This window comes from Salvia hispanica, chromosome 3, assembly GCF_029641045.1.
Source record: "Salvia hispanica isolate PSC_SH4W2 chromosome 3, Shi_PSC_v1, whole genome shotgun sequence".
Taxonomy (NCBI): Eukaryota; Viridiplantae; Streptophyta; class Magnoliopsida; order Lamiales; family Lamiaceae; genus Salvia; species Salvia hispanica.
In genome coordinates this window covers 38339038-38364799 of record NC_142694.1, presented here as the reverse complement: position 1 = coordinate 38364799, position 25762 = coordinate 38339038, and the positions used below count along the sequence as shown (strand labels likewise).

At 37.0% G+C, this 25762-nt stretch overlaps 5 protein-coding genes across 5 annotated transcripts; 3 read left to right on the top strand and 2 right to left on the bottom strand.

The window, feature by feature from the left end:
- Positions 1 to 3879: 3879 nt before the first annotated feature.
- Positions 3880 to 4827, bottom strand: LOC125209931 (uncharacterized). Its single transcript, XM_048109506.2, has 2 exons — positions 4485 to 4827; positions 3880 to 4226 (listed from the first exon to the last, which is right to left on the bottom strand). Exons 1-2 carry the CDS (start codon positions 4825 to 4827, stop codon positions 3880 to 3882), a joined length of 690 nt encoding a protein of 229 aa, XP_047965463.2.
- Positions 4828 to 8242: 3415 nt separating this feature from the next.
- EMS1 (Leucine-rich repeat transmembrane protein kinase) lies at positions 8243 to 12515 on the top strand. The gene has a single exon (XM_048112043.2). It carries the CDS (start codon positions 8459 to 8461, stop codon positions 12353 to 12355), a length of 3897 nt encoding a protein of 1298 aa, XP_047968000.1. The 5' UTR covers positions 8243 to 8458; the 3' UTR covers positions 12356 to 12515.
- An 82-nt stretch (positions 12516 to 12597) lies between these two features.
- LOC125212033 (heat stress transcription factor B-2b-like) lies at positions 12598 to 14218 on the bottom strand. The gene is made up of 3 exons (XM_048112044.2): positions 14060 to 14218; positions 13721 to 13984; positions 12598 to 13619 (listed from the first exon to the last, which is right to left on the bottom strand). The coding sequence occupies exons 2-3, from the start codon at positions 13973 to 13975 to the stop codon at positions 12822 to 12824; spliced, it is 1053 nt and encodes a 350-aa protein (XP_047968001.1). The 5' UTR covers positions 13976 to 13984; positions 14060 to 14218; the 3' UTR covers positions 12598 to 12821.
- A 5927-nt stretch (positions 14219 to 20145) lies between these two features.
- Positions 20146 to 21799, top strand: LOC125212794 (uncharacterized). The gene is made up of 3 exons (XM_048113052.2): positions 20146 to 20421; positions 21233 to 21309; positions 21558 to 21799. Exons 1-3 carry the CDS (start codon positions 20223 to 20225, stop codon positions 21597 to 21599), a joined length of 318 nt encoding a protein of 105 aa, XP_047969009.1. The 5' UTR covers positions 20146 to 20222; the 3' UTR covers positions 21600 to 21799.
- Positions 21800 to 22472: 673 nt separating this feature from the next.
- Positions 22473 to 25493, top strand: LOC125211588 (uncharacterized). Its single transcript, XM_048111451.2, has 7 exons — positions 22473 to 22607; positions 23466 to 23628; positions 24225 to 24365; positions 24481 to 24589; positions 24686 to 24747; positions 25038 to 25141; positions 25224 to 25493. The coding sequence occupies exons 2-7, from the start codon at positions 23536 to 23538 to the stop codon at positions 25321 to 25323; spliced, it is 609 nt and encodes a 202-aa protein (XP_047967408.1). The 5' UTR covers positions 22473 to 22607; positions 23466 to 23535; the 3' UTR covers positions 25324 to 25493.
- Positions 25494 to 25762: the final 269 nt, after the last annotated feature.

The following is a 25762-nucleotide window of genomic DNA, read 5'->3' as shown; positions in this document are numbered from 1 at the left end:
ATTAAAGGGATCATAAGTGTCTTATCCTTGGAAGGATGCTTTGCCAGAAATGGAATGACTAAACATTTTGTGGAAATTCTTTGATCAATTAAATAGCATGTGGTTGTCAATCATGTGTGGTTTCCTCTTGTGGAGCTCTATATAGTGTTATTTTATTCTTTTAAAAAGTATGTTTTGATGTGTTCTGGAACCGACCCTTTGGATTATTTAGTTGTATGCTTCTTTAGGTATTACTATATTATTATACTCCCATTTTTTGCATAGATTATATATAAATGTGCATTTTATTGACCAGGCAAAAATTTATGAGACGTTTTTCATATCTAAACTCAAATATTGGGCAAATTATAAGGGGCTCTTGTGTCTTATATTTGGACGTGTTTTTTGTTTACAAACAATTTCTAGTGTTTCATCTGAACTTTTTCTTTTGAATCAATTACAAGAACCTAGTGCTTTTCTAATTCGTTTCCCTAACAAGCAATTTAGATCTAATTAAATTCAATCAAGGATACACACAACATGTCATTTTGATATGAATTAATTGGCGGACCCGGGAAAAATATTTTATTTTTAAATTGAATTTGCATTTAAAGATGCTGGAAAAACAAAAAATGCTGAAAGTTAGTACATTTAAGGACAAATAACTCTATTTAAAATCAGAAATATATCGTTAACAAGCATGGATATAAATATTAACCGACTTCATATTAAACAGTCTCAATATTTTATAGAGTAACATTATAAATGTATTATATATTAGAAAAAGTGGGACATTATTCTCTATCTTCTTTTCAAAGTAACAACTACTATTCGATTATTTTTGTAGGCTACACATCCTACACTCTTAACAATAAATTTAAATTAAATATCTTATATCTTTTCTCAAATTTATGATTTCTATCTACAAAATAATTAAAAAGAATAGTTCAAAAATATGGGAAAATTGCATTCATATATCCAATATCTTGATTTCATTTCGTAGCTGTACATTTGTACAACAAAAAGCCACACTAGTGTCACCTAGAAAATTAAAGAAAGTCTAGTATTTTCTTATTTATGGAAATGTAGCCACTTGTCCTTTATATAGGTGATGAATATGCATATTATTTGATGGTAATGTATTCAATCAAATACTACTAGAAAGTTGGATGCATGAGAATCTAGCCTGAACGTCCCAGCCCTCTCTTCTCTTCTTTAGGACCAACGTCGTGCTCTCCCTTTTTTTTTAGTATCATCGGACTTTATTACTTCCGTCATGTTTTATCGGAAGTAGGTATAATCTCGCTTGTGCTAAAATCCGTAAATAAAAACACTTGTTCCCTAGTATACGTGCAGTAATCGTTAAAAAAAATTCAAGAATCTTACCAAACATATTTTATGGAGTATCTATTTAGTTATGAATCTACTAAGCAATCAAGCAAGGCATTCCTTTTTCTTTCTTGGGGAAGGAAGGTGAAATACTAGTGATATCATGCATATCATTTAGATGTTCTTCAACATTTTTGCACTTTTTTCATTCATAATATATTTTTCGTGTAAAGAGGTTTTTAATTTGTCATACAAAATATTCTCATATAGATGTAGATGAAGCCCAGCCCACTGAGATTTTGCATGTAAATTGAATCTAGTCTAAATTGGAGAGAATATAATTGATATTTTATTTTACCAAAATAGTCTATTTACACAAAAATTTATTATAATAGTTGATTGAAGACAAATAGTGTATTGACACAAAATATAATTAGTATTAATAGTATAGTTTTACTTTGTAACTAGTAGATTATTAGCTATATTTTGTTGTTGTTAGTAATTAATTTTGCTAAATTAATAATGAGGAAATGAGTAGAAAGTATTAATATTGGGACATTGAATTTGAATTTTGAACTCTAATGCTGCAAAACTTGACTATAATTCCTTAAAAACGTAATATATAATTATTTTCATTTAAGATGTTGTAATCAATGATCTTTTTACCCGACTTAGCTAATATGGAGGTGAGAAAGTAGTTGTGAAGTAATTAAGCAATAAATGGCTAATAAATAAGTAGAAGATGAAGAAGCTGGCAGCAATAAGATCTAGGCAATCAAATAGTATTAAGATTTCCAAATTAGCCGAATTAAATTATTCATCACAACTTGCCCATGTTACATCAAGTTACAAGATATATTCTTGTTTACCTGTACAATTTTAACATTATTAATAATAATAATATTAACAATAATAATATTAACATTAAAATATATACCCCTAATAAGTTCTCTCTCGTCACATCAAAATAAATTTCTTTTTATTTTGCACATAAACTAAGAAAATCCATTATTGATCTATAGTGTGCTCTTATTTATAAATTATAGCTTTATGGAGTAGTATATTATTTTCACACTAGTAAATAAGGTGGTCCTATTAGAAATGAAATGTTTTTTTTTTTTTTAATTTGTCTCATTAAAAGTGAAATGTTTCCTAAAATGAAAATATTTCTATCTCTACTTTTTCTTTTTCATTGCTCTTAATTTATTCTCTCTTCATTAACTCAGTAAACAACACCACATAAAAACATGTGCCGATTTCCAAATGTTGCATATTTAATGTGACGGAGGGAGTATTTCACCATTGTTAACCGTAGATCAAGTCCCAACATCAAAATCTTAGATTGGACACCGGTGAAAAGTAGAAGTCTAAATTCATGGGAGATGGAAAGAGTTATAAATAGCAAATAGCATTCATATTATAATGACTTTGATGGGTGGGGTGGGCCAAATTTATGGTAATATAGATCTCTGACTAAATATTTTTGGTCTTTGGCCCAACTAACAAAAATTAAAAGTGATTAAATACATAGTAATTGGGCTTATTCAATGACAGACCTAAATGCCATCAATAGCTTAGTTACAAGTAGCCATCTCCCCTTGGTAAAATTAAAACTCTACTAAAGGTCTCCTTCTAGAAAAATATTATAATCTCACTTTACATTTTGTATTTAAAATCGTATAAAAATCATTATGCACTAGTACCAATTTTCGATTTCCAATTCCTATTTCTTGAAATTGAATTGCCCAATAATATTTGCATACAAAATGAAAGATGAAAAAGAAAATTAAACCCTGTTCCCAAGAGAGGTGGTGTGTGATGATGGCTATATTGAATAGTAAAAGTATATGGTCAAATAAAAATCTTTTCTACAGTTTCTTCAAATAGTATTGGTTTCAGAGTATCAAACCAAACAAATCTAAGCGTGCACGTTTTCGACAGTTACATCACACCAACAAAATTAACTAATTAATAAATTCATATCATAATATAAAAGTCACATATTGAATTTCCATCTAATTAATTTGTGGAACCAAATCAATTTAACACAATGTTTCTGTTCTTGTAGGGGACTGCATCTTTTTTTCCTTATCCTCGTTATATTATAATATTGATTTTGATATCTCACTCACGTTCATAATTAATAAAATGTATATATAATTCAATATTTTTTCTAATTCCGTGATAATATTCTCACTTTATAATTTATCCATCTATAAGAGCATCCACAATGGATGCCCTAGTGCATACCCCAGTGAGAGCCCTAGTGGTTGCCACGTCAGCATGCCCTATCTTTCTGCAATGGTGGAGCCCTAGTGCATGCCCTATCTAGTATCCATTTCTCATTTCAATTTTAATTTTAATTTTTTTTATGTTTACCAATTATAAATAGCAAAATTAGACTTCTAAATTAAAGAACTAGAAAAAAACATACATTACTTAATTTTTTTCTAAAAAAAGTTACAATAAAGAGGTACAATTTCAACGACCACTACGTGTCCAAACTTCTTCAATCATGTCGTTCATGAGATCAAGATGAGCTTGTTGGTTGCGCATGCTCTCCTGAGCTTTTTATCTCTCGCTGAGTCCATAGGATAAACCTCGAACGACTGGCGGGGCTGCATGACCTGCGCTCGGAGCGGCTTCATCGTCGGACCACTGGCTAGTTGCACGACCTTCATCGTGAATAATCATGTTGTGCAAGATGATGCACGCGTACATGACATTGGCGATATGATGCCTGTACCAGGAACGGGCCGGGCCTTTCACTATTCCCCAACGCGCTTGAAGCACACCGAATCCTCGCTCCACGTCATTCCGTGCAGCCTCCTGCTTTGCCGCAAAAAACTCTCTCCTCGCACCCGTTGGGCAGGAGATCGTCTTCAAGAAAACTGGCCATCTCGGGTAAATGCCGTCGGCTAAGTATTACCCCATATGATGTTGTCATCCTTTGGCAGCTTCCGGACCGTTGCCATTGCATTGCTCGGTGAAGAGACTGGACGAGTTCAGCACATTGATGTCGTTGTTGGACCCCGCCACGCCAAAGTGAGCATGCCAAATCCAAAGACTGTGGTCAACGATTGCTTCAAGGATCATCGTCGGGTGGGTACCCTTATACCTACTGGTGAATTGGCCTCTCCACGCTGCAGGACAATTCTTCCACTCCCAGTGCATACAATCAATACTCCCTAACATTCTAGGAAAGTCGTGCACCGTATCGTGCATCCGCAGCAGGTCCTGGCAGTCTTGGGCATTCGGCTTGCGCAAATATGTGGCGTCGAAGGCGTCAATAACGCCCGCATAAAAATTTACCAGACACTCCCGGCCAGTTGTATCCCCTACGTGAAGATACTCGTCGAACATGTCCGCCGTAGTGCCGTATGCCAACTGACGAAGCGCAACCGTGCACTTCGTCAGCGGGGATGGACCCTTTCTGTGGGCCGCATCTTCCCGCCACTGGAAGTACTCGTCGCACGCCTCCAACGCGTGAACAATCTGGAGAAACAACTCTCGCCGCATCCTAAATCGTCGGCGAAAAATCGGCGCGCCCCACCAGGGATGTTCGGCGAAGTAGTCCTCGAACAGACATTGATGAGCTAGGACATGCTCTCGACGGACGGATGTCCGTCAGCGGATGGGCCTCAGGACCTGCTCTTGGGCCTGCTGTTCGGCTTGCTCTTGCTCATGTATTGCACGAATACCGGCGAGAATCCGGTTCCCGAAAGCAAACATTGCGCGTTCCATAGACTGACCAATATCTTCCCTGGGAAACATTTTGGAAAAGTGAGTGAAAGAGATATTGCAATGGAGAGAGAGTTGAGAGAGACGTGTGAGAGTTGTGTGAAAAATGAGTGAAATTAAGGTATATTTATAGAATTGAAAAAGAAAAAAAAATAAAAATAAAAAACGCGTTGATCTGGCCAACGCGTGATCGGGCGCGCCTCTGCAATGGCGCCCGATCTCACGCCCGATCGATCGGGCTCGCGATCGGTCGCGACCGAACTCTCGGTCGCGCTCGGGCGTGACCGAGGCCTGCAATGGATGCCCGACCACGCCCGAGCCCGATCTCGGCCGATCGGGCGCGCGATCGGGCATCCATCGTGGATGCTCTAAATTCCAATATCTTTGTGGCTTTGTTCTTAATATTTACTACTACTAATAAAAATTTCTCTTGCACTGCGCATTTTAATAAAGTTTGAATATATAATGTTTATGTATTTATTTAGTAGTAATATTTAAAATTTTACTGAAAGGTAGTACTCCATAAATTAGTTAATAATAATAATTTCTAAAATCCAACAAGTAAAACAATTTTGCATTTTTTTACCTATAAGTAAGAAGCAAGGGGAAACAATTAAGAAAAGAATTACCGATCCCTAATCAAGTTTACTAATCGAGTTACTTTCCATAAACGGAAAGGATGGAGTGGAAAGGGTAAATAATAATTACATAAAATTGCCAAATTTGGAACTGAGAAAACAAATGATGGTATCTTTTCTTCCTTAAGCATTTGGTCAGATGCAGCTGAAATATGGGCCACATTCACCTACTTGATTTTGCTGTCTAGTCCCCATCAAATTCTCTTCACAGCCCATGTTCCTATCCCGTCCGCCGCGATGACCTTTTTCACCGTGTCTGTATCTGATGATGTCGACAATCATTTTCACTTTATTTGTCTTCTAATTACGGTGGCGACATTCTTCATTGTGTATATCGTTCGATTTCGAATGCTCAACCGATGCAAAATTACCAATAACATCTACAAGTATGTGATATTTATACTATCAATACAAGTTGCATCCAAACAATATTTGAATTAAAGTTTCCAATTAAAAATCACAGTATTTATTTTCTGTTCTTAAAATGTTATGATTCGGCAGAACAGAAATTCATTTTCCAAGATGCATACAACCAATCAAGTCACCAAATTCCTCATTAATGAGATGATTTTGCTTTTCACCGTTCATGTTTAACTAGTAGTATTTTTGTTTAAGAAGAATATTAGTAGTAAAAGTTAAAAACAGTGAAAATTTTGAAGGATGAAAGACGGAATGAATAAATTTTTAAGTAAGTATGGTTCAAATAAAAATAGTTCTATACATTTTGCGTATTTTTTTGTTATGAATTGTTTATTATGTACTACGAATATTTCCTTCGTGTGAAAAATGATTGGCTGAATAATACTAGTAGTTGGTTTTAAAATACTGACACTGAATAAATATTTTGAATATAACATATATCCCTTTTATATGCATGTAATATTGGAGTGTGAATTTATTTGGTTGCAGTGATGTAGATAGTGAATATGAACTTGTTATTTACATAGAAATCATTTCAACCTGCAATTTTTTGTCATCTATCTGTTTCATTAAATCCCACACACATAATTAATGAAAGTTAGATACAGAAATATATTTCTCACCACCAATCAAACTCAATCACTATTTATGTGTGTGACAAAAACCATTAAAACTAGTAAGAATATAAATCAATAAGTTAAAAGCATGGACCTACTACGTGGGTAAAAGCCAACAAATCTTTTGAACCATCATGCAATTGCAAATGCATGCCTATTTTATTATTCAGTTGCATGCAGTTTATTTTTCGACTTCAATTTACTTTTATACCCCACGATATAATCAATATAATAAGATACGGAGTAGTTTAAACGAAATAAACTTAATAGTAACACATTATTAAGTGCTTCAAACTCATAGTATCTCATATAGTATCTTGGCGTGGTTAAAATTAGAATGACATTTCACTTTTAACAAGCCGAAAGCCCGATAAGGAGACCCAAGTCCATCCGATAGAGTAGTATGGTACCGAACTTTCCCTAGGAACTTCCCTCAGGTGTGGCATCCACAATGGGGCGGAGGATGCGACGCCTTAAGCCTCGCCCTATGCTCCGCCACATCAGCATTCTATCCTCCCCCTTCCACCTGCAACGAGGCGGACTATAGCCTGCCATATAGTACGCCCTAAGCATTTTATTTATTATTTGAATATTTAAACACTACAAAAATATTAAAAAAAAACTTCATTTCATTGAAAGTTCAAATTACAGTATATCAATTAATTAGCAAGAATTAAAATATTTTTTTTATGTTTGCAAATTCATTAATCCTATTTTTTATATTTGCAAATATATCAATTAGCAAGAATAAAAATATAAAAATACCACAAATTAAAGGCATATCCTATTGTTAGTATTTATTTTTTATTTTTATATTTTATGCTTGCAAATATGAAAATTTTCGGAATTCATTATTGAATTTAGAGAGAAATTGAGATGGGGAAGAGAGTGGAGTGATATATATAGAAGAAAATATAAAAAAAAATTATAAAAAAATAAAAAATGTGTGCATCGTCCGGCCTATCCTCCGCACACCCCATAATTGGGTGGAGGAGAGTCCGCGGACGATCTATCCTCCGCGAAGGATAATGTGTGCTTAGTCCGAACCCCTACAGTGGCGGACTATGGGGCGGAGTGGATGCTCTCATAGCGTGATCGAAACCGTTTGAGACATTTCCCTCTCTTACATATCAGTACATAATGGAAAAGAATTACTCTCTCTTCCCACTACAAGTGAGATGTTTCTTATCAGCCGTTATTTTATGAAGATGATAATAAATCGTTAGAATGAGACAAAGTAAAATAAGAGAAAAAATAATATAAAAGAAAGTCGTATATACGTCTAACTACTAGTGGGAAAATGGAGCAGGAAGTACCATATAAGTAGAAGGGCATTATAGTAAAGTAGAGGTAGATGCTTCTGAAGTGGGAGAATCAATATGGATAATAAGTTGAAGACTGACACACTTCGTCGTCTACAAATGCTCTTTTTCGGGTTTTGGGACCCCACCACCTGTTCAAACGACGCCGTCCTAGCATGGTCAATCCCATCATAAAACATTTCATCCCTTTAAATTAATTTCAAATCGTTCAACAAAAACCATGTCTTTATGTATGTACCATCGCTCCCCACTCTCTCTTCGTGTTCCCAACAAACTGTACCTTCTCTCTCTCTCTTCCCTTTTCAATTCTCAAGAATCTCTCCCTACTGTCACACACTTCCACTGATTTCCCAAGAAATCAAAAATGCATCTTCCCATACACTGACCCAATTCTCCACCATTGACGAAAGGAATGGCGTCGCCGTCGCTCACCCTGTTCTACGCCGTTTTCGCACTCCTTTCCAGTTTCACGCTTTCACAAGCCTCCGACAGAGACGCCCTCCTCTCCTTCAAGAACTGTCTCCCAAACCCGGAAGCTCTCTCTTCGTGGAGCCCTTCAATCTCCCACTGCAGATGGCCCGGAGTTCTCTGCCACGGCGACCGAGTCACCTCGCTCGTCCTCTCAGCTCGCCAACTCAGTGGCCGTCTCCCCGCTTCCCTCTTCTCCCTCACCGCCCTCACCGTCCTCGATCTCTCCTCCAACGACTTCACCGGAGAAATTTCCCACGAAATCAGCTCTCTTGCCGCTTTAAAAACCCTCAGCCTGGGCTACAATCGTCTCTCCGGCGAGCTCCCGGCCGGGCTTGGTGAGCTGACTCGTCTCCAAACGTTGCGACTCGGCCCCAATTTCCTCACGGGGAGGATTCCGCCGGAGCTGGGGAAGTTGACGAAGCTCGAGACTTTTGATCTCTCCGGAAATGCACTCGCCGGAAACATCCCCGCCCACATTGGGAATTTAACCCGATTGCAGATTCTGGCGATGGGGAGCAACTTCCTCACCGGTGCTCTGCCCTCGAATTTGTTCTCGAAGCTTCGATTTTTAGCCTCGTTTGACGTCTCCAACAACTCCCTCTCCGGCAGCATACCGCCGCAGCTCGGAGAGCTCGCCTCCCTCACCGAGCTCTACATCGGAGAGAATCATTTCTCCGGCGTGCTTCCACCGGAAATCGGCCGTCTCTCTAATCTCGAAATCCTCTCCGCGCCGTCATGCTCGATCAACGGCCCGCTTCCGGAATCATTCTCACAGCTGAAGTCATTAAGCAAGCTCGATCTCTCCTTCAATCCGCTGCAGTGCTCAATCCCGAAGAGCTTTGGAGAATTGCAGAATTTGACAGTGCTAAATCTCGTCGAATCCGAGCTCAACGGAAGCATACCGTCCGAGATTGGGAAATGCAGAAACTTAAACCTATTGCTCATCTCTTTCAATTCAATCACCGGAGCTTTACCGGAGTCGCTCTCTAAGCTCTCGTCTCTGACGACGTTTTCTGCTGAGAAGAATCAGCTCTCCGGCGCATTGCCTTCTTGGCTCGGGAAATGGACGCAGGTTGATTCAATTTTGCTCTCCAACAACAGATTTTCCGGTAAAATTCCACCCCAAATTGGGAATTGCTCGGCGCTTAGCCACCTTAGCTTGGGGAGTAACATGCTCAGTGGTGAGATTCCGAAGGAGCTCTGTAATGCTGCTCTGTTGGCGGAGGTGGAGCTTGAAGACAACTTTCTAACCGGAAGTATCGAAGAAACTTTCAAGAATTGTGGGAATTTGACTCAGTTGAAGCTGATTGATAATCAGATCATTGGCTCCATCCCTGATTATTTATCTAATCTCCAATTAATCAGTCTCGAATTGGATTCCAACAATTTCACAGGTCCAATTCCTGTATCCCTATGGGGCTCATTGTCGTTGATTGAATTTTCTGCGGCTAGTAATGAGTTAGAGGGCTTTCTTCCTTCTCAAATTGGCAATGCGGCGTCGTTGCAGAGTATTGTCCTTCCCAACAACCGGATAACCGGCACCATTCCGGCAGAGATTGGGAGGCTGTCTTCTCTCTCTGTTTTCGACATGAACTCGAATTTCCTTAGTGGGCCCCTTCCACAAGAGCTCGGCAACTGCACTGCTCTCGCCACGTTGGATTTGGGGAACAACATGTTAAACAGCTCCATCCCACAAGAACTTGTGGAATTGCCTCAGTTGCAATGCCTCATTTTGTCATATAACAATCTCTCCGGTGAGATTCCTTGGAAGGAATCCAAGTATTTCCAGCAGGTTTCGAGCATTCCTGATTCGAGCTATGTGCAGCATCACGGTGTGTATGATCTCTCCAACAACAGGTTGAGTGGAGCGATCCCAGATGAGCTAGGGAAATGTATGGTGGTTGTTGATCTTCTTCTCAGCAACAACTTGCTATCTGGAGTGATACCGAAGTCCTTGGCTCGTTTAGCCAATCTCACGACTCTTGATTTGTCTGGTAACTTGCTATCTGGTAACATTCCATTTGAATTTGGTGATTGTGTTAAGTTGCAAGGTTTCCATTTAGGTAATAACAAGCTTGTAGGGTCGATTCCGAAGAGTCTTGGTAGGTTAAGTGGATTGGTGAAGCTTAATTTGTCTTCGAATATGTTGTCTGGTTCAATTCCTCCTGCTTTGGGCAACTTAGTTGGGCTTACTCATTTGGATTTGAGCTTTAATATGCTAACCAATGAGCTTCCTGGTGCACTATCTGGAATGGAGAATCTTGTTGGTTTTTATGCTCAGCAGAACCAGCTCTCTGGCCATTTAGACGGCCTGTTCAACGATTCTGGGGCGTGGCGAGTTGTGTTTGTGAATTTGAGTGGCAATTCTCTCAGTGGGGACTTGCCAAGTTCGCTGGGGAATGTGTCGTACTTGACAGTGTTGGATCTTCATGGCAATGATTTGACCGGTGTGGTTCCATCTGATATTGGAGATCTTGCTCAGCTCGAGTATCTTGATCTCTCTGATAACATGCTCCATGGGGGGATTCCGGAGGAATTATGTGATTTGAACAATCTCTTGTTCTTGGATCTCTCTGAGAACAAGCTTGAGGGCCCGGTTCCAAGAAACGGGATGTGCTTGAACTTGACGAGGGATGCACTGGCTGGAAACAAGAATTTGTGTGGTGGAATTGTGGGGTTCAGATGCCCTATGAAGAGCTTTCCTAGAAGGTCGCCATTCTTGAATGTTTGGGGGCTGATATCGCTTGTCGTAGGGGTGGTTTTGGTAGCCCTCTCTGTGGTTATCGTGTTGCGAATCTGGAGTAATCGGGGCAGCAAGAACGACCTTGAGGCGAGCGGAGACAGCAGCAAGTTGAATAGCTCGGACGAGCAGAATCTGTATTTCTTGAGCAGTAGCAGCAGATCAAAGGAGCCATTGAGCATCAACATCGCGATGTTTGAGCAGCCTCTCCTCAAACTGACGTTGGTTGACATACTCGAGGCCACCAACAACTTCTGCAAGAGCAACATTATCGGTGATGGTGGTTTTGGGACGGTGTACAAGGCCACCTTGCCTGAGGGGAAGATAGTCGCGGTGAAGAAGCTCAGCCAGTCGAAAACTCAGGGGCAGAGGGAGTTTCTGGCGGAGATGGAGACTCTTGGGAAGGTGAAGCACCGGAACCTGGTTTCTTTGCTTGGCTACTGCTCGTATGGCGAGGAGAAGGTGCTCGTTTATGAGTATATGGCGAATGGGAGCTTGGATCAGTGGCTGAGAAACCAGACAGGGACGGGTTCTCACCCTGTCTTGGATTGGAGCAGGCGATTCAAGATAGCCCTTGGTGCTGCCCGTGGCTTGGCTTTTCTTCACCATGGGTTCATTCCACACATCATCCACCGGGATATCAAGGCGAGCAACATCCTCGTGAACGATGATTTCGAGCCAAAAGTTGCTGATTTTGGGCTGGCGAGGCTGATCAGCGCCTGCGAGACTCATGTGAGCACGGACATTGCTGGGACTTTTGGGTATATCCCGCCTGAGTATGGGCAGAGCTGGAAGGCCACGACAAGGGGGGACGTCTACAGCTTCGGTGTGATCCTGCTCGAGCTGCTGACTGGAAAGGAGCCAACTGGACCGGACTTCAAGGACATTGAAGGGGGGAACTTGGTGGGGTGGGTGTTCCTAAAGGTCAAGAACGGGCAGGCTGTCGATGTGCTTGATCCGGCCGTTCTTGATGCGAATTCGAAGCAGATGATGCTTAGGACGCTCAAAATTGCTTTGGTTTGCCTTTCTGAGAATCCACCAAATCGGCCAACTATGCTTCGTGTGTTGAAGTCCTTGAAAGTGATCCAAGAGGAGTAACTTGGTTAGGTATAATGTTAATAATATGAATATCCACTTTATGTATGGGTTGGCAGTTAGTAGCACTATTTTCTCTAGCATATGTTACATACTTACATTACTTATGTGGTATAGTGTGGCTCGTGTACCAGAACATCATCTATTGGTATAACTTTAATCATATTCAGGTCTCTTTTACAAATGAATTAGTAGTATTACAAATGAAAATGAAGTTATTTTTCAAAAAAAAAAAAAGAGAAATATTGATATAAACAAAAATAGCCTCTTTTAAATAAAAGTACAAAAAAGGACTTAGTATAGGAAGCTTCCGGAAAAGGTCCCCATGCGCACAAGATTATCGAGACACGGGAGGCTGTTTCGCACGTGCCTCATCACGTACATACACGCGCTTCTACACTAATCTAAAACATATTTTACCAAAAGATCCTATCCTCTGCGATGCTCCGCACCACACACCTAGCACCCATCAATTAAGAGCCCTCCGATTTCTCGAGCTGCACCGCGTCAGCCACGACGACTCCCGATCGTCGCCGCTGCTCTCTAGATCCATCGGCTCAGATTTCACGTCGCCCATCGGTTGCTGCAGCTGCAAATCCATACCGTGCTCCGCCGAGCTACCTTCCCCTTCCCTCCCCCGCTTCATTCCGATCGGCACGCCGAACAATCTCGCGCTTATTTCCTCCGCCGCCGATCTGATGTGGCTCTCCTCGGCGGCGTTCGCCGCCGCCGCCGCCACGACGGCGGTCTGCATCTCCTCGCAGAATTTCGTCATCGGGAGGAGATCCAGCGGCTTCATCGCGTTGTCAGCCACGGAGAGCTTGCAGCTGTGCGTTTGTTGGTCGCCGCTGCTGCTGCTGCCGCCGTTGTTGCTCTTACCGCCGCCGGCGTAATTCGACATCAGAGTGAAGATATTGTTGCATAGATTCTTCATCTGGCTCAACTCTTTGTTGAGATGCGAGTTTTCCTTTCTCAGCCTCTCGTTCTCGCCGATCAGCTCCGATGTGCCGCCGCTGAAGTCGCGCGTCCTCGCCGGCGAATTGGAAGACGAAATCACCTGCTCCTCGCCGGAGTCGGCCGGAGAAACCGTCCGCGTCGCTGCTATTGTTGGCAGCACCACCGTGGCCGCCGCCGCAGCAGCAGCCACTACGACCGACGACGATGACGCAATTTTCCGGCGCTGAATGTCGCATAAAAGCTTCTTCTCACCTCTCCGGAAGCATTCGTTGGAGAATTCCCATCGATCCGGCATAACCTTCCTGAATCCCTAAGAATTCAACGCAAAATTTTCTCCGTCAACAACCGAAAACATGACATTCAATTTTCAATTTTCAACTTTCAACCACAGATTCAGATTATCGAGCTTACGTAGGTGTTGAGCTGCCTCACAAAACTGGAGAAATTATTGTGCTTGAAATACTTGGGGAGCAAATCTCTGGCGAACTCCGTCGGATTCCAAACGATAAAACCAGATCCATCCTCGTTCCAAGAGATGACGTCATCGATCGCCGGGTCGTCCACGAGCTGATACGTCTTCGTCAGAAACGGCGTTGGAAGAGACCGCGATGAATCGCCGGCCGTGGATTCGCCGCTTCCGCTCCGATCCGCCGGTAGCAGAGCCATGCCGCACACCTACAACCGCATCAAAATCAATCAATTCCAAAGCAACAAAACTGAATCAATCGAGAAATCGGATGTTATACTTACAGTTAAGTCTGTTGAAATCTGATTACCAGAGGGGGAAAGCGCGCAGGTTTGTGTGGTAATTCCAGAAGCTTCCGAAGACACAAATAAATGGGTAGAGAGAGAGAGAGAGAGAGAGAGGGAGTGAAAGAGGAAATGATGAGAGGATAGAGAGAAAAAAATGGGAAAATGAGAGAAAGTGCAATGATAGGAAAGAACGAGAAGTTTCGGTGGGGTACGCTGACGTGGCGGTAGGAGAGTGGTTAGAGGTAGATTAAATCACCTCGAAATAGTGTGGTGTGGAATTATACTATTTTAAACCTACATTAATTGGAGGTTATCAACTTTTATACTACTCCACTAATATAATCAATTAATTATGTTTAAAATAATTAAATTAAAGTATCCACGTAATTTATGAAAATTTTTCAAAAGCCATTAATATTTGTTTAAATTGAATGTTAATGACATTTTCTGAAAAATCATGGACATAAAACACTAGTATTAGCCTTAATTTATTAAAATTTGTAGTGTATCACTTCCAAAAATATCAAGGAGTTACCCTTGACTCTTCTTGGAGTATGGCCCAAACTTGAATTTACCACGACTTTTTTAAGTTGAATTTAAAAATATTACAAATAAAGCGATGTATCTTTAAGCAATAGATATCAAAATCAATTATGCATATTCTTGAGTAGAGAACTTTCTAATGAACAATAAATGTGGAATTTGAAAATGATGCATTATGATGCAATTTAGATCATGAGTTGTAAAACCAAGTCAATTTTGTCACCGGACATAAATAATTTTTAGTTTTTTAAAGGAGACAAAAAAGAGTAAATTTTTTTTTTTCAGAAAACGCTCAAAACGACATACTAGTACAAAATTAAGACTAACCCTATATTATGTAACTTATGTACGAGCACATAAAGCATAGTACATTTAGAATGTTTAATCTACAATGTAATTTAACTTGTAAAGTTCATGTCCAAGAGTACTTACTAGTAATTAATAGTACTCGTATAGCATTATATGCAACATATATATGCTCATTTATTACTATTTGTCCATTCTATAATTTATCATTTAGTGTAATTTATAATAGAGAAAGTCCACAGTTTTTATGTGGTGTAGAAGTGTTGGTCCCCCAAATATTGCTACAAACGGATATTGGATTTATGACAGAGCTTATCCAAAGGGATAAAATTTACAATGATACTTCAAACACAAACGACAATGACTTTTGTTTGTTGTACCACAAGATAAAAACTTACACTAATATCTTTCTTTTACAATAGTTGAAACTAAAAGTGACTGTTTTATTAATAAAAGTGGAGCGCAAAAATAGCTTAATAACTACAGTTTATGATGTACTAACCTAATAGTAGAATAACTAAATGATCGAATCGATTTTTTTGGTTGGTAGGAGGATTTACTACTTCTTCAGTTCCACATTAGCTTTCTATTTTAGATCATCTCAACAAAAATGTTACATTTTCATTTTATGAAAAAGTAAACCAATCACTAATTAATTCAACTACAATTTTTATATACATTACTATCCTAATAAAAATGTACACTTTCATTTTATCTATTAATTCAATTAACTAGTTTTTCTTTCTATGAACAATAACTTATAAAATCTCAAGTCCACTCAATAAGTGTGACGTCGTCGAATATTTTTTTTTAATTTGAAATTGGGGGTTAAAACTTATTAGGTTATTTATGATAAAAGCCCAATTCACAACCATGTATCCGGCCCATATTATCCTCTTTTCATATGATTTCGAACCCAGAAAAATAAAACATTAAGCTTTGAAACTAAATTTGGATGTGATATATTTATGAATATAATTATGAAATTGGGACCATATTTACTAAATATCTGGTCATGAATTATTTGGGCTGGAAATAAAATGTGGACTTACATAACACTAATTAATCTTATGAATCCAACTAGACTTAACTAACTATATACAGAAAACTTGAAGGATCAAATGTTTATTACTAATTCATAGCTCGTTATAATTTAAGATTTTAAATATATCTCAATAAAATAGGAGCATTTCAAATAATAAATTCTAGATACAAGCTTGACCATTCCAACATATTGTTGAGTATTTAAGTAACTAAGTCATTGAAAATATTGAATTGATAATTATCTCTTATCTTTATCTTAATATTTGAAATATATATAATATTTTCATCGTTTTATTCTTTTATTTTGTTTTTTTGGGAAGCACCGGTGGTTGTGCTTGTTCTTTTTCTCTTTTTCTTTTTTCCCTTTCCAGCTTGTACTTCAATATACTCCTACAATCCTATAACTATTTTTTGTGTGGTCCTATTTATTCTAAAATAATATGCATATGAAAATAATATCATTTGGTCTTGATATTTTACACTGAGAATTTGGTAAGTTAAAATGATGGGGTGACGTTGACATCATACTATCGGATTTTGATATTTTTAGGTTCCCAGAAAGCCTATCTTATCCTACAAATTATTTGGTAATGAAAAATAAATTAAAGTGGTCTAAAAAGTAGTATGGCCTAATTAAAGAACTAGGAGTCTTTAATTTTCTTTTTTCAAGAGCAGTTTTCTTTGCCTCAAGTTATCCGTTCCCATATTTTTATGGAACAAATGAAAATAAAAAATACACATTTTTTATGAGACGGAGGGAGGATGGAGTAGAATGAACTGTTTAGCTTGAATCATAACTTGAAATCAAAGCTAAGTTCACAACATAACTTCATTCCTACGCTTGTTGGACTTAGAGTTGTGCTTAAGTTTATTGAAAATGAGAGAGAGATATAAATTAAAGTAGAGAAAAATGGTTTTAAGGAAAATACACAAAATAAGAAGCAAAAATACATGAATGATCAAATAATTGCAAAAGCGAAAAACACAACATCCACAAAGGCAAACAATAACTATAACCAAAACACTAAATTACGTCAATAGGAAACTTTTGAGTTTTGAATGTGCCATATGCCGCTTCAATAAACAACGGTAAAGAAATTTAAAAGGCAAGAAGAGTTACTCAACTTATCATCAGAGTGATGCATAGGTTCTGATTAATCGTCACACACTTGAGGTGCGACAATTAGATTAAAAGAGGTCGACATCGTCATACTTGAGGGTGCAACCCTAAAATGTCTACAAATAAATAGAATATAAAAAACAATAATAAGAAAATGTCTAGAAATAAATAGGATACAAAATAACAATATTAATAATTCTAGAAGAATAAAATGAAATAGATGAGAGTTCTAAAACATTTAGATAGTCTATATGTATGGTAACTCAATCATTGAAAATGAAAAGTAATTCGAAGAGATTGACAAAAGATGAACATAATAGAAGCTATTAGGAAGTGTATCCAATCCTTCCAGGTTGTTAATTCTCCACGGAAAAACAAACCTCTAGCTCATTTATCTAACTAGTCAAGCGGTGTAATTTAGCATTAGACTTTTGAGCACCATGCCTAATGGCACTTTCATGCTTACAATTCTCGACCGAAAATTAAATATGAAGTGAAATAAAATTAAAAATGTTATATTTATTAAATTATTAGATGCATTTCATGCTTCTAATCCAAAGTAGCTAACAAAAGGAGAAAAGAATAGCTATTAGAAAGTGTTTACCATCTCTCCATGTTCTTGATTCTAAACACATGAACACACATCTAATTCATTTATCTCGCTAGTAAAGCTATGTAACTTAGCCGTGCCTAATGGCACTTTCTTGCTTACAATTTTCGACTGAAAATTTAATATGAAGTGAAACAAAATTAAAGATGTTATATTTATTAAATTATTAGATGCATAAAGTAAATAATAAAAACTAAACATCAAAATGAAATAAGTTGGAAAGACATATCAAGTCAGCGTATGAATTAAAAACAAAATAAATTGAAAAGAGTTTGTTGATCAAAGAAAAAAAATTATTAAAATAAAGGAACTATCGAAAATAAATTGTAGCAAAGAAAATTATATTAAAATGTAAAGAATAATTGGTTATCAACAAAAGAGCGTTGAAATGAAGTTACGGTTTTTTCTCAAAAATTGAAGATAGAATACATTCCAAAGGTTCGAACACGTGCGTGGGTTTGAACAAGGGAACTCTTTATCACTGGGCATCGATGATCTTTATTAGATTTAGTACCAATATAGGATTGAAGTTTTTCGGGTACAGTTGAACCCCTTGTTCTAGTGTGCATCCGCCACTAGTTGGTATAGTATAATGACTCTGAAGATGGGCAGGAATTCCGCTTAGATACTTTGATAACAATACTCCCTCCATCTACCATTTAAAAAACTATTTTGACTCAGCACGGGTTTTAACTTTTAACATAGATAATATCGTAACACTTGGTATCGTCTTGCTGGCGATTCTATTTCTTCAACACTCGTGATTGACCTTACCGAAATATGATAAGAATCACAACAATTTCATATAGCACATAACGTCGACATAGATCCACAATAACCAACAACAAATACATTTACTAAAAATAATTAAGGAAAAAAAATCTCAAAACATAAAAGTAAACAAAAACAAACAAACAACAAAAATATACAATCATTATGATATTTTAATCACCTGATCGATTATAATATAGCAAGAGATCAATTTTTTCAACAAAAAAGGTAGTATTACAAGTATAGTGAAGAATGTCTAGCACTAAGGTTCATTTGGAAGAGCATATAAGCATTATTCGATTCGATTTTAATTCGATTTTGCTCAATTCAATGAATGATAGGTGTCCAAAAATTTGAGCTTCCAAAAAGTTAGCCATCTTTTACATATAAGGGTATGCATGGGGTCACTATGGAGTAAAATGAAATTGGAGAATTATAAGTGGATAACGTCTCTATCTACCTTTAGAAAAGCTTCAGATTTTTATATATTTTTCAATGGGAACCAAAAAGAGAAATTGAAATTGGACTTAATTTTAGCATTTCTTAAAAAAGAAAAAAAAAGTATTTGATCTGTCACACACCACAAGAAAATATCTTAGGCAATCCTCTACCATTGATCTCTCAAACCTAGATATTTTTACCTTTCTCTTTTTTCTACTTATACTCGCACCACTACGAGCGTACATCCCACACACCAACCACACGGATATTTTATTTCTTTTTGTGAGATACTTAGATATTTTGAAACTTTATCACTTGTCATTTTATTAATTTTAAAACAAAGTCAACCAAATGTTTCTTTTGTTTTGAAAGTTGAATTTAGTAGGACCTAGATTGATGTAGATAACCTGAGATGAACTATTTCAAATTAAAAACAAGAAATGATGATGAGTAGGAAGTTTTTATAATTTTTAATTTACTATTATGGATAAAGATGTTTTAATCAGATTTGTTATTTAATACTAATTGAAAGTATTTGAATTTTATAAATTTGGAGAATCTGTGGCATTAATCTTAAGCTTCAATACATGTGTTCCGTGAAGTTTTTTTCGTTCATTATTTATCACTGTATTTATTGTCTGTACTGATGCATAGGCTGCTTTTTTTTTGCCTTATCCATGGGTGCTTCTCACCTCATTTCACTGCAGCAAAAGGCGATTACGTCGCCTTGACGACCCCCACACTCCGAGCTGACATTATGAAATGAGGTTTAATCAGGGTACGCAGTAGCTCGACAAAGGGGAGACCTTAACCCACTGACTGCCAGAAGATGCAAAGGGGGTTTAATCAAGGTACGCAGCAGCCCGATAAGGAGGAGGCCTTAACCTACTGACTTCCAGAAGCCTATCTCTCAAGGCCTCACACTTGTGTCTGAGAGATGGAAGCAACTACATGACAGTAGTGGAATTCGAACCCAGACTCATTGCAATAAGTTTTGCCCTCCGTTGCCAACTACACTAGCTGCCAGCTCAAAATGAAAGACTTCTAAGCTCTTTTCACTTTTTTTAGTGTGTTATATTCTTTTCATCAATTTATTCTCCAATCGATAAAAAATGGGGACACACGCCAAAGAGCAGCGCGTGAAGAAGAAAGAGTGGGAAAGAAAACTAGTTGAAAGAGGCTGAAAATGTTGACACCAACCAACCAATTCCAATACAACAATCAATAACTCACACTATAAAAACCCTCAAACCATAGCACCTAATTAATAAAGTAAACAAAACCAGCAGCATTCTGGCCACCGGAAACAGCGGCGGCGGCGGGTGATGGCTGATAAAAACAGCAAGTTGCATTGCACAAACGAGAAGCACTTGCATTTCTTGAACTCAATGGAAGCTTCTTTTGTTCAATCCATGCTCCAAAATAACTCCCGATTTCCCCCTCTCGACCGTTTTCTACCAGACACCTCTGATTCTACCCTGGATTTGGACAAGTTTAAATCATCTTCCTCCACTTTTCATACAGGTATAGTTTTACATGATTTCTTGGATAAGGGTGGTCATTGGTCAAAGTCACAAAGTAGGTCATTCATGTCCAATTTTTTAATACTAATGTTTATCTAATTAATAAATGCCCGGTGCCAAAGAAGAAAGCGGACTTTTGTAAAAAATATCTTGTTAGTTAAGGTTTTTCATTAATTTAGTAATCTTGGTTTTAACGACAACCATAGAGGATTAGAGAATTATCTTTTGAAGGGTTGGCATGAAATGCATAATGATGTAGGTTTGATTAATTTGTGAACTTTAATAATTCTATACTTATAGAGCTAGGATATTTAATGTGTGTGTGCGTTTATTAATTAGTGTAAGATGTACTATATGCTTTTACATGGGCGACACATAATTTGTTTTGGTTAAAAGTTGTAATATATTCTTATATTTTGTATTCAAAATGTTCCAACGGAATTTTTACCAAGATTTATTTGATCATAGCATTTTCACAATACTTTATGTACAAAAGATCAAATATTTAATAATATCATATAATGAAAAAGAAATTTTCTAGGGGGGCTGAAGCCCGTTATGACTTTAATAATATCTAGGCTGGGAACTTCTTATTCTTGAAGCTATTGCGAGATCACTCATGTGTAATAGGTCATGAAATGGACAGATTAGTTACCATATGACTTTTCTCTCCCATTGTATATATTGTCCGTTATTTTTGGCTTTGAGCATTTCTTTTAATATACAAATTACAAGGAGTATATACCTAAGGAATATGTAATTAATCATTCTATTGGGGTTGTAATTAAAAATTGAAGTAAAAAATGTTGTAGATAATGTGGAGTCCAGTGTGAGAAGGACAGAGAGAAAGACGAGAATTTTATCATGCCAAAAATCTTCTCAAGATCAGGTCTGTCTCACTATTTCTATCCTCTAATCTTCACATGCAACCATGGAAGTAACATCATGGATCAAATCAATTTTTAATACTTTTTGGGCTGTGACAAAATTGAATTAGTAAAATATCTACTTCCAATAAAATTGATCAATGTATTAGGTGGGCTTGCTATTAAATGTACAGTTATTAGTATAATTATTAAACATTGTTATTGTACTATTAATGATTTTTTATTTGAAAATTTATTTTGCATGTTTCAGGTGGTCCCAGAATTTCAGAACAAGGGAGATGATAAAAGATAATCTTGATGTCCCACAACCCATCAACAATATATTTTTATCACTTCAGCTAGTTTTTTTTTTTGTTTTATCTTATTTTACTTTGGAGAATTGACTATTTAGTTATTTGGGTAAGTAAAATAGCTTCGCCGCCTAATTGTCGTTACATAAATATTGACTCAGTATAAACATTAATTGAGGTTTGTAGTTTCATTTTGTTTTAATGTTTACTTGCAGCTGAATTTATAATTCTACCACAATTTTATGCAAATAAAATACTGATACTTAGTGATATTATAAATATTTTGTGTATCAAATTTTCGACATTTATATCTAAGGGACCCTAGAATTGATTCGACCTAAGGTTGATTTGAATTTTATATCTAAGGATCTTAGGGTTGGTTCGACCTATGATCCGGGAAAGAATCAACTAAGAAACAATAGGGAGCTTATATTTCACTCGACATTTATCTTTAAAAAAAAAAAAATTAATAATTGTATATCCCAAAAAATACAAAAATTAAATAACTAGAAAAAATAAATAATAAGTGATGCTTCTTCCTCCTAACGAGTGACGAAGTCACCATAGCGATCGGGACGCCGAGTCTGCCTTTGCGAACGTTCTCTCACCGACAGTCTCATGCGACTGTCCTCCACGATCGACGGTGTTGAGTTGTTATCCACCTCCTGCGAGCTCCCTACTTTTCCAGACTTGAATGAAGATTGTACTGGAACATAGTTTATAATTTATGTAATCTCTAATATCAAAGTATAAAATGATTAGCTTGACATTACTTACATTTATATACACATTTTTATTAGTAATATTAAATCACTCATTTTGGTACTACGAGAAATCATGTGTTAGTAAATATGTGTTTATTTTAAGAATAAAACAACTTATTTTAAAAAGAAAATAATAAAAGTACAAAAAAAGCTTGGGAATTTCTCAATCATCACGTTTTCTTCCAAAAATTACAGTAAGTAAACAGCTCTACAATTCAGTCTTGCCACTTCTCCAGAATTACGCAAGTATGGTCTTCTTCACATCTCTTCGATTCATGTTCCAATTTCCTCCGTTTTTCTCTAAATTCTGCGCAATTGCATTTCTTTTTCTTATTAATTTATTGATCCGATGTTTCGATTGCTTTTCGTGTGTTTGATTGAATTAAGGTGATCCCTAGAGCTGTATTATTTCTTAATTGTTGTTTGGATCTTGGGTTGATCTGAAATTAGTGCAAAGTTGAGATCTTGACCCTATAGATTTGGTGTTGCTAAGTTATCTTCTTTTATTTCCCCCCTCGATTGTTGGCGTTTGTAGGAGACTGCAATTTAGGGACGAAATTCCCCAGTGTTTAGTTACTTTGCGTTGAATGCAAAAAAATAAAATAAAATGATGCCAATTGTCAATCGCTCCAACTAGGATCTTGCTCTTTGATTTCATATCATTGAGGCTGCTGTTTTTGGAGAGTTATTTGTTGAATGTAGGGCCTTACTGTATCATATGTTTGATCTCTTCACTTACACCGCCAGTTCAAATGTTTGTCTTCTCATACTGGAACTACTTGATAAGAACATTCTTATACACAGTATTTGTTCATTTGATGTTGTTAGGTGGGAGAAGTGCTGCTTAACATATAGCTTCAGTTAGTGTTGCTTTTCTACTTGTATCTAATCTATTTTCAGTCCGTTGGAACAACCTTGTTACTTGATTTGTTAGCTTGTTATCTCATGTTAGGACTCAGTCCACGCCTCATAGTTAACTCGTGTATATGTAATTGCCAACTATTTTATCTCAGCCCGTTTTAAAACAAAGTGAAAATTGTTATCTCTAGTAAGTGCTTCATTATCTTCGAATTTATTCCATTTTTCTGCATTTTATGATTTCAGCTTCAGGGCATCAAGGTCCTAGTACCTGAATAGAAGTTAAAGATAGTACAGAAACCGGAACTAAGGATAGATGTTTTCCCTACTTGATGGACTATGGAAGTACGCGTTCAGCAAGATGGAGTTTCATGTTCTTATTCTTGGAATAGACAAGTCCGGGAAAACAGTAATATGCTGACTTATCTCGGAACCACTTTTTGAATACTAACTTATATGTTTGATATTTAGCACCTGATAGTTTGATCTGATATACGTAGAGACAAAACAATGGAGTTATCCTCCTTTTAGAAATATTTGCTTTGTTGCTGGTCTAGCCCAAATAAGACTGTGAGTTGACCAGTACTAAGATGGTCCTGTGCATCCATGTATTGTTGTCAAAGTATCTAAGCGGAATCCCTGTCTAAACCAACTGTTATGATATTGCCTATGTTAAACCTGATGAATTGTCTAACTGAGCTGATATATGTTAATATAAAACCAATTGAAGGGCTAAAGATGCTGATTACAGAGACTGGCAAGTGGCAATTTGATGAGGGTTTCTTTCTTTTTTTGTTCTTTTCAATCCATTAATACTTTTTATAAGACCCCTTACCGAAATGATTCTTTTTTGGCTTGTACTTGGAACCAATAAAATACATAGTTAATATATAGTGCCATCTGTTTATGTCTCGTGCTTTTTGTAAATTTTAAGAATATCCTGTTAAGGATACCTGAAGTAAGCTTTTTCTTATTGATCTTAGCTAATGAATCAATCAATTACAGACATTACTGGAGAAGTTGAAGTCACAATACTCAAACTTGGAGGGTCTCCCACCAGATCGAATTGTTCCCACTGTAGGACTTAATATTGGCCGCATTGAAGTTTCAAATACAAAACTTGCATTCTGGGACCTGGGAGGTCAGGTTTGGAATGCACTCTGAACTTTTCAGCTAATTGTTCATGACTGTATAGTGTATAGATTCATGGTTATATGGTTCTGTGAAATTATATTATGACACAAGACATAATTTTCACCAGCTTGCTCTTCGCTCGATATGGGAGAAATATTATGATGAGGCACATGCTGTGATTTATGTAGTTGATGCTGCCTGTCCATCCCGTTTTGAAGATTCAAAATCTGCACTTGGTAATATTTTGGGAATTCAAGCAACTGTAGTAGTATTGGTTTATAGTATTAGTTTAAGTGAAAAGGGTGTCCTCACTTTTCTCCCTGATATTGTAGAAAAGGCTCTGCGGCATGAGGATTTGCAAGGAGCTCCAGTGTTGATACTAGCTAACAAGCAGGTAATCGTCTCATCCTGGTTAAACGCTTATTGCCAATGATAGTTCATTACTTTGTCATGTAGTATCATTTCATTATATTTAAAACTTCAAGATATCTCATTTTGCTGGATTGCTGTGATAAGGCTTCTTGCTGTGCTGTTCTCGTGTCTACTTAGATGCTCTTATGAAACCATGCTTTATGGCTTTTTTCCTTTCACTATTTTTAGAAGAATAGACTAAGTAAGTTAAAGAAGATAGGTTGAACAAATAAGTTTGACCAAGTACCCTACTATTGATGTTGTGCTGCACAGGATCTTGAAGAAGCCGTATCAACTGATGAACTTGCTCAGTATTTGGACATAAATAAATTGGACGGGCGAGATTTTAAATTTCAAGCTGTTTCAGCTTTTGACGGGTATGCAGATGGATATCAAATTCTATCATTTTAATTTCTAATTGATGAGCCCAAATGTAACCGATTGGGATGTTTATTGCAGATCGGGAATAAAAGAGGGTGTAAACTGGCTGGTAGATGCAATGCAGAGAAGTAAGAGAACTGAAACTTTGACGCTTCGTGCTGGAAGCAATGTTGTTTAGAAGTGATCAAATATAACCAGATCCCATCCTTCATATAACTCTGTACATAAATCATGGATTAACCTTGATGCTGCGCGACTGGTGCCCGACCTTGATTGTTTGAATGGTTTTTTCTTGCAACAAAGTTGTTTTGTGACTTCACCCATTTATAAGTACTTGTTAAACCCTTACCACATTGTTCAAGTAACATGATATATTTAAAGAGTGATGCTAAACAACCACATTATGTACAACCACACAAGGTTATATTAGTAAATTAAAGCATTAATTATATTATTATAATATTCATTATAGTTAGTGGACAAATAAAATGACTTTATTAACCCTCAGCCTCAATTTTCATTTTTTAAATCAAAATTCCCTCTCTTCTTACTCTTCAAATTTAAATTAAAGTTGTGCATTAATCAGATGTTACAGTTCCAATAATAATAAATTTTAA